This window comes from Marmota flaviventris, chromosome 6, assembly GCF_047511675.1.
Source record: "Marmota flaviventris isolate mMarFla1 chromosome 6, mMarFla1.hap1, whole genome shotgun sequence".
In the NCBI taxonomy this organism is placed as follows: domain Eukaryota; kingdom Metazoa; phylum Chordata; class Mammalia; order Rodentia; family Sciuridae; genus Marmota; species Marmota flaviventris.
This window is the reverse complement of record NC_092503.1, coordinates 157706213-157719883: the sequence shown is the minus strand read 5'-3', so window position 1 is coordinate 157719883 and position 13671 is coordinate 157706213. Positions and strand designations below refer to the sequence as shown.

The 13671-nt window shown below is 51.6% G+C and overlaps 1 protein-coding gene across 1 annotated transcript; it reads right to left on the bottom strand.

The window, feature by feature from the left end:
* Positions 1 to 2063: 2063 nt before the first annotated feature.
* Positions 2064 to 10227, bottom strand: Prss16 (serine protease 16). Its single transcript, XM_027948291.2, has 12 exons — positions 10158 to 10227; positions 9927 to 10087; positions 9036 to 9135; positions 8771 to 8900; positions 7212 to 7335; positions 6933 to 7010; positions 6793 to 6840; positions 6000 to 6287; positions 5174 to 5315; positions 2830 to 3009; positions 2606 to 2751; positions 2064 to 2493 (listed from the first exon to the last, which is right to left on the bottom strand). The coding sequence occupies exons 1-12, from the start codon at positions 10225 to 10227 to the stop codon at positions 2425 to 2427; spliced, it is 1536 nt and encodes a 511-aa protein (XP_027804092.2). The 3' UTR covers positions 2064 to 2424.
* Between the last annotated feature and the right edge of the window lie 3444 nt (positions 10228 to 13671).

Sequence of the window (13671 nt, the reverse complement as noted above, 5' to 3'; positions counted from 1 at the left end):
GCTTAGTGGAAGGACTCGTGGAAATAGGACATTTTGCAGTGACATTGCATGTATGTGACCTTGCTCAAGTACCAGGGCGGATCTGGGTTTAGGGTGTTCCCGGTTTAGGATAATCGGGTTTAGGGCGTTCCCGGTTTAGTTTCCAGGTTTAAGGTTTAAGGTTATTCCTGCTGGGAATAGGGCGTATCCTGCTGCCTGAGTTCCCCTTGAGTTCTCACGGGATTCAGACAGTATTTTTTGGGAGACAGAAGCCCAGTGGGGGTGGATTTTTGGGCAGAGAACGTGGATTTCCCCAGAACATGATTGTAGACGGCTGGTGTGAGTTCGGGAATAAAGAGTTGCTGTTTGAATCTACAAGCTGTGTGGTGGCTCGTGATTTTGTGCCCAGCCAGACTGCGGCATTTGGTGGCCCGTACGGGGAAATCCACGTTCTCTGCCCAAATCCACTACCACTGGGCTTCTGTCTCCCAAAAAATACTGTCTGAATCCCGTGAGAACTCAAGGGGAACTCAGGCAGCAGGATACGCCCTATTCCCAGCAGGAATAATCTTAAACCTGGAACGCCCTAAACCCGATTATCCTAAACCGGGAACACCTAAACCCGGATCCGCCCTGGTACTTGAGCAAGGTCACCTACATGCAATGTCACTGCAAAATGTCCTATTTCCACGAGTCCTTCCACTAAGCAACATGGGGTACGCTGGCAAGGAAACTGTCATACCTACTTGGCTAATGGCTCCCAGCAATGAACACCTTGCTCCAGCCAAATGCAATAACCAAACACAGCAGGTGGCACGTCCCTTACGTTTTAAAGGTCATTGTTTTAAGTGCTTTTTTCCTAAAATAAAATAGGAAGTTGTTTGACTCTATCTTAACCCAATTTTCCCTCCCTCCCTTCCTCCCTCCCTCCCTCCCTCCCTCCCTTCCTTCCTTCCTTCCTTCCTTCCTTCCTTCCTTCCTTCCATCTCTTGCAGGTTACTTTTAAATTAACAAAATCGTGCACTGACCATTCCATCAAGAGCGCTATCTGGATGATGGTGCTCTGGACAGGCGATGGTGATCTATTTCGTTGTTGGAGACACATAAGAAGAAAAGTCCAAACAGGAGACGACAGGTGTTAAGTACTAGTAAAAAACCCCTATATTGCCCCACATGGACCTCAAACCAGCAACCTAGGCACTATTACCACCACTGTAACCTAGTGAGCTAGCTGGTCAGCACATTAACTCTTCTACAAGGAATATATGACCATAAACCACGCCGATGGATCTTGCTTCTTCAAAAATTTCTCTGGAAGAAAAAAAAAAATCACAATCTGGAAACACTGTGGACAGGCCTGAGTTCCTTCTGAGTTCCACCTCCCCACCGCGGACAGTGAAAACGAAATAGAAAAGATCAACTTGTGCCCAAAGCAGCCCTCCCTCTCCCAGGTAAAGTCGGTCTCTTTCAAACTAAGAAATACAGGTCAATGTCCCCAAAAGAGGCTTCACCTGAGGAGGCCTGCAAACCTGCAAACCCGAAATGCCCGAAGCCCTCGGCTGTGTTCTGCGCTAGACTCTGGCAGGCTGCTCCTTAGGGCAAGTTGCTGAGGCTGGCCTTGAATTTGTAATCCTCCTGTCTCGGCCTCTGGGATTACAGGCGTGTGCCATCTAGGTGGATGTAAATTTTTGATGGAGGATTCTTGATCTGGACACCCCCACACAGGCATACACTCCCCACCACAATCCTAGTACTAAAACAAATACTTTGTGTAAATTGAGACCCCTGGGTTTATGTATGAGCGTTATTGCCTTTGCTTCTGTGGGCTCAATCACCTCTTGGGAACCTGCTCTCACCTGCAATCCTCACAGTGAAAATATAACTTGTGCATTATTTTTGAGTGTCTGCTTTGTGCTAGCTACTATTTTAGAAACTGAAGATATAGAATTATAAGTGAACAAAAGTCTCTCTTTATGAAGCTTACCATTGCACAGAAAATGAAATAATCATGCAAATTACATAATAAAGTAAATGATGAAAAATAGTGTAGAGAAAAAGTTGGAAATGGGAAGGGGTATTGGGAGTGCAGGAGTTTGGGTCTTCATCAAGTTCTCTTCCTCCAGCAATAAAAACTTGAACTCTTGTTCAGTATTACGGCAGAACACTCCTCCCAAACCGCAGAGCAGAAAGAGCTGCATCTCTCTGACATTTAACATGCAAAACACCAACATGCACAATGAGAAAGATCATCCACTATATTTGCATGTTCTTTCCTGTACCAAACACTTGTGGTCTGGGAGTGAGGGTGTTTACAGACAATTATATGCAGAACAGGTACAGAATCCCAATCCCTGGGGATCTTCTAAACAAGAGGCCTTCTTTTGTCCAGTGAATGAGTATGTCCAGGAGGAAGGTGGCCAGGCGGGGAGCTGTGGGGTGCAAGGCTCAGACCCCTCTCTGAAGCTGGCTCTGCTTTGCTTGCCTGAGCCAGGTCTGCAGTTGCTGGAATATGCTCTGTGGAGAGGCAGGAAGAGCTCTGAAGGCCAGACCCCAGCTCTAGTAGACAGAAGGGGCATGGGATAAGCATGCCAGTGAGAGCACGTGGTATCCAGGGCCTTTCTCTCACCTGGCGTCCTAAGCGGAGGCTGGGAGAGTCTGAGGGTCTCTCAGGTGCCATGTCCAAGCAGTGGGAGGCACTAGGGATGAGAAGCGCTGGCTCTGAGGGTCCCAAGGTCTGTGTGACACTTAGTACATGCCAGGGGTCTGTGTCCCCTGGGAAGACAGAAGAGGGTGGTGTGTTGAGCTGGCACTGGGGGAAGCTTACCAGCCAGGTTCTAATGTCAGGCTCACCATTCACGAACAGCACTTGGGTGGCACCGGGGCTCTGGCCACCGTAGTAGGCGTTTGTCTGGGCCACGGCCTGGGCTACAGAGGAAGCGGAGAGTCCAAACACTTGCTCACATAGGTCCAACTGGGAGGGCAGGGCTGGGAGCTGGGAGAAAGGACATCCAGGACCCTTGCAGGTGACGTCTGTGAAGGGAGATACCTGAGTGTGAGAAATAGACGGAGCCAGCCCCCCGCTCTCCACCATCACTTACAGGGTTCTCCTCAGCGAGCCTGCAGTATTTTCAGAGACTGCACACCCCATGGTGACAACCCAGAGGGACAGGGCTATGATGATGAGAACCGCTCAGGAGGTGGGGATGCCAGAGGAAACCTAATGGGCTCAAGGACATCCTGTAAGGCATGAGGCCTTATGGAATTCGAGTGAGCCAGAGAACAGAAAGCACTGCAAACAGCGGAGACAGAATGTGCAAGATCTGGAGGTGAGAGGTCTCTGGAGCCACCCATGCTCAGATTGATCATGTCTCCTCTGCTTGAAACCCAGAGCTCACTGTGCTTCAGGTTAATCTAACTTCTGTAACCCCCACACCAACTCATTCCTCCTTTGCCATATATTGAGCACCTACCATGTGCTCAGAAGTTGGACTATTGGGCACATAGTGGCAAACAAACAGGTTTGGATCCTGCTGCTGCAGGACTTAATGGCAAGAAGAAATGCCTGGAGGACAACTGGACCATTTAAAGAGGACACAGAGCTACCAAAAGTGAGCATGGGAAGGCTGGCGTATCTTGAGGGAGGACGGAAGGCTTCCTGAGGGGGCATCTTGTGTGGAGACTCATAGGATGAGGAAACTGTGAGAAGCAGGAAATGTGCATCACAAGCAGCGTGAACAACACCTGCAAGTCTTCTGAAGTTAGAAAGATGGGCATGTTGAGGATCAAAACATCAAACGCCTCCTAACAATAGGAGCAAACACTTGCAGAATACTTACTGTCTTATCACCAGCTAGCCGGGCTGGCGACCTGAGCTGGGTTCACAAGAGCTGGCTGCACCAATAACTTAAGAAAATGGCTAAAGAAGCATGAGACACACAGAAATACTTTTTGCTTGCAGGAATCAGGGACGGCTCTCCATCTTAAGGGTCCATTGGAAAGAGAGAGAGAGCATGCCTGAGACCCTTTTTATTGAGAAAGACACTTGGGAAAGTTCTACCCAGATGAGACAAGAGATTGGGTTTCAGGGGGGTGTAGCCCAGTCCCACTGGGTGACACCCACTCCCAGAGCTTCATTCCCTTGCCTAGCAGAGGTGAGATCCACCTGTTTCTATCATCGGAAACCAGTGTCACACCTGCATGGCTCAAGGCTAGGGGTCAGTGCTCACTCCTATGTGGCAGCTCCCAACACTGTACACCAGCATTGTTCTTAGCATATTATGTACATCACCTCCTTTGATCCTTGAAACAACCCTATGAGAGAATACCCTTATTATTTTCATTTTAGGGCTATAGAAACTAAGCATAGCCTATATTTGCCCAAGATCACATAAGTAGGAAATGGAATTGGAATTTGAATATTTTACTTTAAATCACTATCCTCACTACCTTCCAAAGACACAGTGAGGATTTTGAACTGAAATCTGGGTTAGAAGGGCCAGATTTAATAATACAGAATATCTAGTTAAATTTGAATTTCAAATAAACAAAAACTCCACTTTTTAGTATGCCATATTTGGGACACACATATGAAATTTTTTTGTTTATCTGAAATTCAAATTTAACTGGGTAACCTATATTTTGTCTGGCAACTCCACCTGAGGTCACTAAGAAGCCAGGGGAAGGTTTTGAGCAGAGGAGCAACAAGGACCTTCCTGGATGCAGTGTGGTGGGTTGTACAGGTGAGATGAAAAATCTGGAAACCTGGTCAGGGCTGGTCAGGGGTCTAGGCAGGAGAGGACGGTCCTCTTCAGGACAGCAGAGGGGAAGAGAGAGGCAGAGGGACCAGAAGGGGTCCAAGAGTGGTGGTACTCAGTGATTAACAGGTCATCTGAATACTGCCTAGGAGACACCTAAAACTCGCCTCAGGATTCCGGTCTGGTGGCTGGGGAGAGAGGGGAGACCTCCCTGGGACGGGAGCACAGGAAGAGCAGGTGGAAGGCCTGAGTGTGAGCATGAAGAGGCCTCTGAGGTTCAAGCTCACCCACACCACTATGGCCGCCTACCCTCTCCAGCCCAGCATACAAGGTCAGGCTCGCTGTCGTACGGAAATCAAAATCAGCCCACATCACCTGTGTGATGGCCACTGGCAGGCACGGCATGTATATTTGGGTCAGTGGTCATGCCTGTCACTCACAGAAGCCGAACTCCGTGCAAGTCTGGTACAACCACTGCCGGTCACCCAGGCCAGACACTTGGGGCTCAGTGGCTCTCAGCTGTGTCACTGTCTCTGCTCGAGAAAGGCTTACACACCTCTGGCCCAGGCTGTGCATGACAATCTAGGAAACAGTAGGAACACACACATAAATTCCTTCTCCCCCCAGCAAGCTAGGGCCTGTCAGACTCATAGGAGGGTAAGCTCCTGGGAGTCAATAGTCAGAGCAGGTGAATGTTTGGGTCCCTGTACACTTATGATTGGGAGCTTATCACCTATGAGTTTTTAGGCAAGTGAAAATCTTTTGGATTTCAGTTTCCTCTTCTGTAAGTGGGCATTGTGCTAGGGCCTATCTCCTAAGAATTCAATGAATGACATATGTGAGGCATGTCTTATAGCACCCAGTCCAGATAGCACCAGAAAAGTGGGTTGGAATTGTGGATTCAGAGGTGTGGGCCCAGTCCCTATGAGAGCTCTGTTTCCAGGGCTGTGCTTTTTCATCAAATACTAATTGAGCACTTGCTATGTGCAGGACACTGCTGCAAGCCCAGAAAAGAGAACAGAACAAGAGGCAAAACAGATAATAGCCACAGTCTCTATCATTTGTCTCCTGCGTTCTCAGCTCCCAGCTAACCGCTTTACATGTCTCCCATGTCACCTTCTGAATATCAGCCCTGTGAGGTAACACCCCACTTGACAGAGGAGAAAACTAAGGCCCAGAGAGGGCTCTCGCCTAAGCCACACAGAGCGGGTGGAGCAGGAGCCCTGGTCCGCTAGGGCCATGCCAGAGTGGGTCTGGGCACCTCACCTGCACTGCGCGCCGAAGTCCACCGTAGGGCGCGGGGTGACTGCGGTTGCCGCCGCCCGCGAGGAGTCCGCAGAGCTGCCGCACGCTCAGCGGCACCCCCGCCTGCCCGTCGTACTGCACCGCGCCCCCCACCAGGGCCTGCAGCGTGCCCAGGAGCTCTGCCTGGTCTTCAGCTCGGCGCAGAGACCCGCAGGCTCCCAGCTCGGCCCGAAGCGCTGCTCGGGCGGCCCCGCCCGCGCGCAGCCGCCTCTCGACCTCCGCGAAGGCCGCGGACACCGCAGCCCGACACTGCGGGAGCGAGGGGCGGTGGGCACGGGGACCCAGGCCCGCCCGGCCCCACCACCCAGAACGGGCGTCCCGCAGGCTCCCACAGTCGGCAGTCTAGCCTCCCGCCCTCGGGCCCCGCCCACAAGGCCCCCGCCCACAGGTCCCCCCGCCCACCGAGGCCCCGCCCACACCAGGCCTGGCTCCTCCCACCCCCCGTCCCCGGGTGGGAGCGCCTCCGCTCTCGACGCCCCGCCCACACGAGCTCACCCTGCGGATAGGCTCCGCTCTACAAAGCGCCGCCCACCCCGCGGGGTGCGCCTCTGCCCCTGCCGCCCCGCCCCCCAGCCCCCCCAGCCCCCCCTCCCCCCCAGCCCCCCCCCAGCCTCCCCTCCCCCCCCAGCTCCCGCCGGCTTCGCAGACCCGGCGCTGCCCGCGCTCCAGCACCCTGCCGTCGTCGCCCTCCGCTGGCCCGGCTTCCGAGGGCTGGCCTCTCACCCTATCCCCCTCGCCTGATCCCACCTCCTACCTCCAGCGACCCACCAAGCGCCGCGTTCGCTAGGCTTCCGGACACCACCTGAAGTCGGACGCGGGAAGGATGCTCAAGGAGGTGTCCAGGGCTCCGCCCGCTGGGACTCCTCTTCCCTCCCCGGTCGCCCACATTCTTACGTCGTTGTACTCGGAGAAATCCAGCGTCGCCCGCACCGGGGCAGAGGAGGCGACCGAGGCGAAAATGAGATGCGGGAACTGAGAAAGGAGAGGCGTCAGCGGGCACCGGGGTGCCGCGTCCTCCGCCTGGGGTCATCGCCGCCGGCCCCGCGAGCCCCGGTGACACGGCTGTCAGAGCTCTTCCGAATGCACGCGGAGCGTCGAGGGGGAGGGCTCCTATCACCGCGACTGGACCCCGCATTTGGTTCCCTCCCCGGCCCATCGCAGGGGTCCCAGGACCTTCAGTCGGGTCCAGGCAGCCAAGGAGCCGGCGTAGGAACCTCCGAAGCAAATCCAGGGGCTGATGGAGGAGACGTTGAAGAGGCGGGAAAGAGCCAGGCGGGCAGAGACCACGTCGGCCAGCCTGGGGACAGGGGCAACTCGGTCAGCCCACCGCGGTGTGCATTCCTGCAGATTCAACCCGCGGGCAGCCCACCGAGGGACTTGGATGGCAGAGCCAGGCTCAGTTCTCTAGCATTTCTGCGGGACCTTTAGGTCTCGTGCATTTCCGAAAACACCTGTGTCTAGGCCGGGGGAGATCCTGTCTTCCGCCTGTTAGGAAGCCTTTACCCGCCTCCCCTCACTGTTTTTTAGGTGGAAAAGGAAAACTTTCCAAGTCACTTTGTTTTTCTTCTTTTTTGGGTACTGGGGTTTGAGCCCAGGGATGCGTTACCACTGAGCCTCGTTCCCAGCCTTTTTAAAGACAGGCTCTTACTAAGTCATTTAGGGCCTCGCTAAGTGGCTGAAACGGACCTTAAACTTGTGATCCTCCTACCTCAGCCTCCCCAACCTGGGATTACAAGTGTGCACCACCATGCCGGGCTCCAAGGCACTTTATATTAAAACTTGACAAATATGGGGAGGAGTTGAAGGCGATGGAAGACAGCTACTCAGAGGAGCAGGAGGGGTCCTGGGCTGGATGGGTTAAAAGGTGTGGGAGAAGGTGAGACACCGAGAAAAGCAGAGAGATACTGGGATATTCCTAACGTCCTCTTTTTCCTCCTCAGGGCTTTCTGTCTTCACTTAGTGCCATACTGTGCAGTTAGAAACCAGTTTAGATTGTAGGAAAAAACTGAGATTTAGAGACACACAAAGAGAAACAGATATGGGCACAGAGCAGTGGAGACAAGAATGAGACAGATGGCAAAGATGCTGCTACAGAGACAGACACCGGGGAGGGGAGGGGACTAGGCTCTGGAGAATCATAATGCTGCTGGGACATTGTGGGGCTGGTAACAGTGGGGCTCAGAGGAGGTGGGGAGGGGCCCTGCAGATGTCTGCGGGAAGCCACTCCTGCAGAGGGAAGTCTTAAGAGGCCCAAGATAGAAATGTACCTGGAGAATAGCAAGGACCTCAGGCATCTGGAGCCTAGTGAGTCAGGGAGTCAGAGGCCAGAATTAACTGAGGCTAGAGCCCTGTCAACTAGGGGACCTTGTGGCCCTGCTAAATACGTGGGGTTCACTCTGAACAATGTACGGGCTCCTGAGGGACTGGAGCCAGACAGGATCATTCTGGTTTGCACCTGCAAGTCAAGGGCAGAACCAGGGAGACTGGTGAAGGTGCTGGTGATCTGGACCAGTGGGCCACAGTGAGATAGAGACAGACAAGAATGGAGGGTAAGAGAAAGGCAGGGAGAGTCAGAGCCCCAGAGAAAGAAAGAGTAAGACACTATGAAAGAGAAGGAACAGGGAACCAGAGACTCCCAGGTGGGCACTGGCAGTGGAGAGGCACAGATGGAGAGGGGCCAAGGCAGACATCACTCGTCCTGAAACCCAAGCACGTTCCCTACCCCCACTCACGCGTGGCGGCTGGACAAGTATCGAAGTTGGGCCATGCCCAGGCCTCCAGGGGGTACACTCAGGCCATAAAATCTGTGTTCCAGGCTTATCACCAGGGCCCCGAAGGCAGGGGCCAGGGCTGCGGGGTGTCCTGTGAGGAGCATGGGGTGGGGAGGGAGATGCAAGCTGGGCCCTTGCCCCCTCAGGCCTCACAGTGCCACCACTGCAGTTCCCCCTGCTGTCCCCACCAGCTTCCAACCAGGCCTCTTTCCACCCTGCCTCTTACCTGCCATCACTGAGCCAGGTCCGAGGCTGCCCTCTCCCCCAAGATGCAGGAATACAGGTCCCTCCTGGCCAGCCCTATGCTGGTCATTCACCCAATACCTCTGAGAGGTGGGAAGGGGGAGAAGAAAGGCGGCATGAGAGGGAATGGGACTTTCCTTAGATACCCAGCAGCAGAATGTTTATTTGTGGGGTTATTTCTCTCCTTTCTCCTCCTCCAGGGTGCAAGAGCCACATGTGCAGGTATTTTTGTCTGCTCTTTCGTTCTTATGTCCCCAGGACTGAGGAGGTGGCTGGTGCATGGCAGGCACGTCCTATTCTTTGAAGTAATAATCGTAGGATATGTGATGAGTTTGGGTGAATTCGGGAGTAGGGACCAAGTGGGATAAAGCTTGGGAGACTGTATATAAAGGAGGCACTGAAAAACATAGATTTGTTTATTCATTTAAAAGGGATTTGTGAGTGTCGGTTGAGATCCGATTACCAAGCTAGTTCACATTTCTGCTACATACTGCTGGAAGGCTCCGTGTGCAATCTGCAGGTCAGGGAGAGGGGACACTGAGGGGCAATGAGAGGGTAAGAGAGACAGAGAAGGAAAGAGTGAGGGACAGTATATGAGGGACCAAGATGTGGGACACTGAGGAGAGAGATGAGAGTAAAGGTAAAGCTGAGACGTGGGTGGTGGTGGCTATACTACGTGGACCTGAGACCTGGGGCAGTGGAGCTGCATGAGAGGACTGTAAGGGGACACTGAAGCAGTACAGTATGAGACTCAGAGCAGGGGCAGAGGTGTGGACAGAGGTGTGGACTGACGGACTAAACTGTACACTGAGAGGTAGGAAGTCAGAGGCGTCACGAGAGCACGTCAGGGTGGGCAGTGAACTTCTGGTCTCACCTGCAGGAAGGACCTTCCGTCAGAGGCATTGAAGGGGTCCAGCGGCTGCTCCAGCCACCCTGCTCTTGGGAGGGTCGCAGTGCCCGGGCCCAGGCGCAGGTGCAGGCCAGAGTTCTCCTGGAGCCGCTGCATGTGCTCCCCCAGGCGTCTAAGGAGCAAGGCTGCAAGACACAGAGGGGAGGGAGTCAGGTGGCCCCCTGGCCCCCTCTTGGCCCTCCATCTTCCACTTACCTGGAGCTGAGAGCCCCCAGAGGGAGACCAGGAGCAGAGGGCCCAGCCACTGGGCGAGCCCAATGGCCATGCTGTACAGTCCCGTGAGAGGACTCTGGTGTCCTGCTTCCCACTCACCGAGGACCTTTTTCATGTCTCTAAAGGCTGGCTCAGGTTTCTTCCCTGACGCCTCTCATGGCAGGTCAAGCGTCTGTAGGAACCGCTAAAGCGGGGCAGGGACGCCAGAACCTGAGTGGCCTGCTGGTGCTGCACTTGAATTCTCCCCTCCAGCCCCCGGGGCCACCTTCCCTCTGTGCCTCCCTCTCCTCCGCTCCATCTTCTGCCTTCCCCTGTTGACTTGGGCTGCCCTGTCTCTGCCGTCCTGTCCTGCACCTTTCTACCTCTGTGCCTCCTCTTGAACCCTCAGTTGCCTGCTTGCTTTCCGTCTTTGCTCTCTGCCCCACCATATCTCCAGCCCTCTTCAGTGGCCCCAATGTCCAGTCTTAGCTCTTGCCCGTCAGTCCTGCCCCTCACCACTTTTCATCTTCAATTACAGTTTCTCTTGTCCCATAATCTCACCCTCTCTATTCCCATTTCTCGACCCCCAGTCCCAGCTCCCTGCCTTGGAAGGGCTCTGGGAACACACCAGGCTTGCTCCTGCCTTGACATTCTCACCTTTGTTCAGCTCTGTGCATTTTGCTTTCTGTTTCCATAAACCCATGTGGCTTCTTCCCTTGCCTCAATCAGATCTCAGCATCATCTGTTCTGAAAGGTCTTCCTGCGGCTATCCTGACCCTAACCCCTTGCTGGCTTTATTCTTCATTCCTTTTCACAGTGCTTATCACTATGAGAAATATTATATGTATTTTTAAATTTATGTGGCTTAGTTACGCGCGATGGTACACACCTGTAATCTCAGCGCCTCAGGACGCAGTTTGGTAAGACTTGTCTCCAAATAAAAAATAAAAAGGATTGGTGTTGTAGCTCAGTGGTAAAGTGACCCTGGGATCAAGTCCGAATACCAAAACACAAAGCAAAATAAAATCATGTGGCTCATTTTCTGTCTCTCTGACTAGAAAGTAAGCTCTCTAGGGAAGGGTTTTTAGCTCCTGTGTCCGTTGCTAATCACTTTGTTCCTAGAAGTGTGCATGGTGAGCAGTCAATAAATGTTGAGTGAATGAATAATCCATCACCCACTGCTGCTGATTCTACTTTAAATATATAATTGGATCTGATGGCGACTTTCTATATCCAGGGTCATCAATTCTGAGTTACTGTCCCTCTGACTTAGAACATCACAGAAGCTTCTCGAATGGTCTCATGTTTCTGCCACATGATATTCTCCATTCCACAGACAGATTCTAATAACTATGAATCTAATCATTCTCTCTTATCTTACTTGAAGTAAAAACTCAGGCTCCCCGTCCCCACCCCATGTCAAGGAACCCAGGGCCACTTAACCTCTGAGCCAAATCCTCATTTTGAGACAGGATCTTGCTAAATTGCTGAGGCTGACCTTGAACTGGAAATCCTCCTGTCTTACCCTCCCTGGTGGCTGGGATTACAGTCATGCACCACCACACCCCAAGCCTAAAGCTTTTAGAGTGTCTCTCTATACCATGGAGCCTCATTGCCCTCAGAGCTCCATCCCCCTCCACTCCCTCCTGTGCTCACTGCTCAGCCGCAGGAACGGCTTCATATTCCACAGCGCATCAGCCACACTTCTTTAATCTTTGCTCTCAATGGACAGCTCCCCTGAGATGGGCAGGTTCTGTTTTACCAGTTTCTCTAGTTCTCTTCATATTTCGCCTTACAGGGAGGTTTTACCTAACTAGCCATACAGACAGCACAGCCCCTGACCCTGGAATTCGTGCTGCTGTGGTCATCAGTGTGACCCTAACACCCGGGCCACTGGAGGCCCTTGATAGGTGATTAATAAATATAAAACTATATGGGCAAATTCATTACTTCATCAATCGATTTTCTGGCCAGGAAAGAGTACCCAGAGAACGTGCCATGAGTGGAGGTAAGAATGAGAAGCTGGGGAGTGTGAGGTGATCTGGGGTGAGAGGCTCCTGGCCCAGCAGCGGCAGGTGCAAAGACAGTCGCCAGCCCAGTGGACACCTTTAAGGAGCATCCATGGTCAGGGCTGGGGGAGAGTGAATGAAGGAACTTGAGTGAGGTGAGAAGAGAGGTCAGCAGACCTGACTGTTCAAAAGCCATGGAGTGCACACCACGTGTTCTTCCTCTTTCCGTCTGCTGATGGGCTCCTGGGCTGGTTCCATAGTTTGTCTATTGTGAGTCACACAGCTCTCAACATCATTGTGCCTGTATGCAAGTAAAGACATAGATGTGCCATGGTATGACAATTCTGGTTCTTTGAGGTAAATACCAAGGAGTGGGAGAGCTGGTGATTCAATTCCTAGTCTTAAAAGGAATCTTCTTACTGCTTTCCAAAATGGTTGTACTAATTTGCAGTCCCACCAACAATAGAAGAGTGGACCTTTTCCCCATGTCTTTACCAGCATTCATTAGTATTTGTTTTCTTGATGATTGCCATTCTGATTGGAGTGAGATGAATCTCAATGTAGTTTTCATTTGCATTTCCCTGATTGCTAGGGCTGTTGAACATTTTGTCTGTTGAACATTTGTATTTCCTGTTTTGAGAAATGTCTGTTTATGTTCTTTTTGCTCATAGAAGAATGCAATTATGGCATTTCCTGGTAAATGGATGGAGCTGGAGAAGAACATCATGCTAAGTGAGATAAGTCAGATTCAGAAAGTCCAGGGTCAAGTGTTTTCTCTCATATGCAGAAGCTAGAGCAAAGTAAGAAAAAAAGGGGAGAGGATTCCACAAAAATGGAGGGGAGATCAGTGAAGTAGAGGAGGGCACTTCAGGGGGAGGGAGGAGGGACAGGAAGAGAAATGAACTTTGGAATAAAATTGACAAATGTGCTTCATACATATATGGATATATCATAGTGAATTCCACCTCTATGCATACCTATAAAATACCAATTAAAAAAGTAACAAATAGAATGAAGACCAGTAGAAGAAGGGGACTGGGAGAGACAGTGGGGAGGTAAAGAGGAAGCACTGGGGACTGAAACGGAGCAGATTGTATACCATGCATGTATGAATATGTCAGAAGAACCTCACTGTTGTGTATGGCCATAATACACGGATAAAAAATAAAACATTAAAACCTGTTGAATTTTAAAAAGTTATAGAATGTCTTGGTTTTCAGTTTAAGTTTCGTATGTTGCCATTGAAGGCCCCTTAAAAGATTGATGCATTAAGTCAAGCCTGGTGGCAAGCACCTGTAGTCCCAGTACTTGGAGGCTGAGGTGAGCCCAGGAGAGCATGTGAAGGCCCTGTCTCTAAACAGATAAATAATTTAATTAGTAGATTGGTATATCTATTAATTTGTTTTTTTTTAAATATTTTTTGGTTTTTTTTTAAATATTTTTTTAGTTTTAGTTGGATACAATACCTTTATTTATTTTTATGTGGTGCTGAGGATCGAACCCAGGGC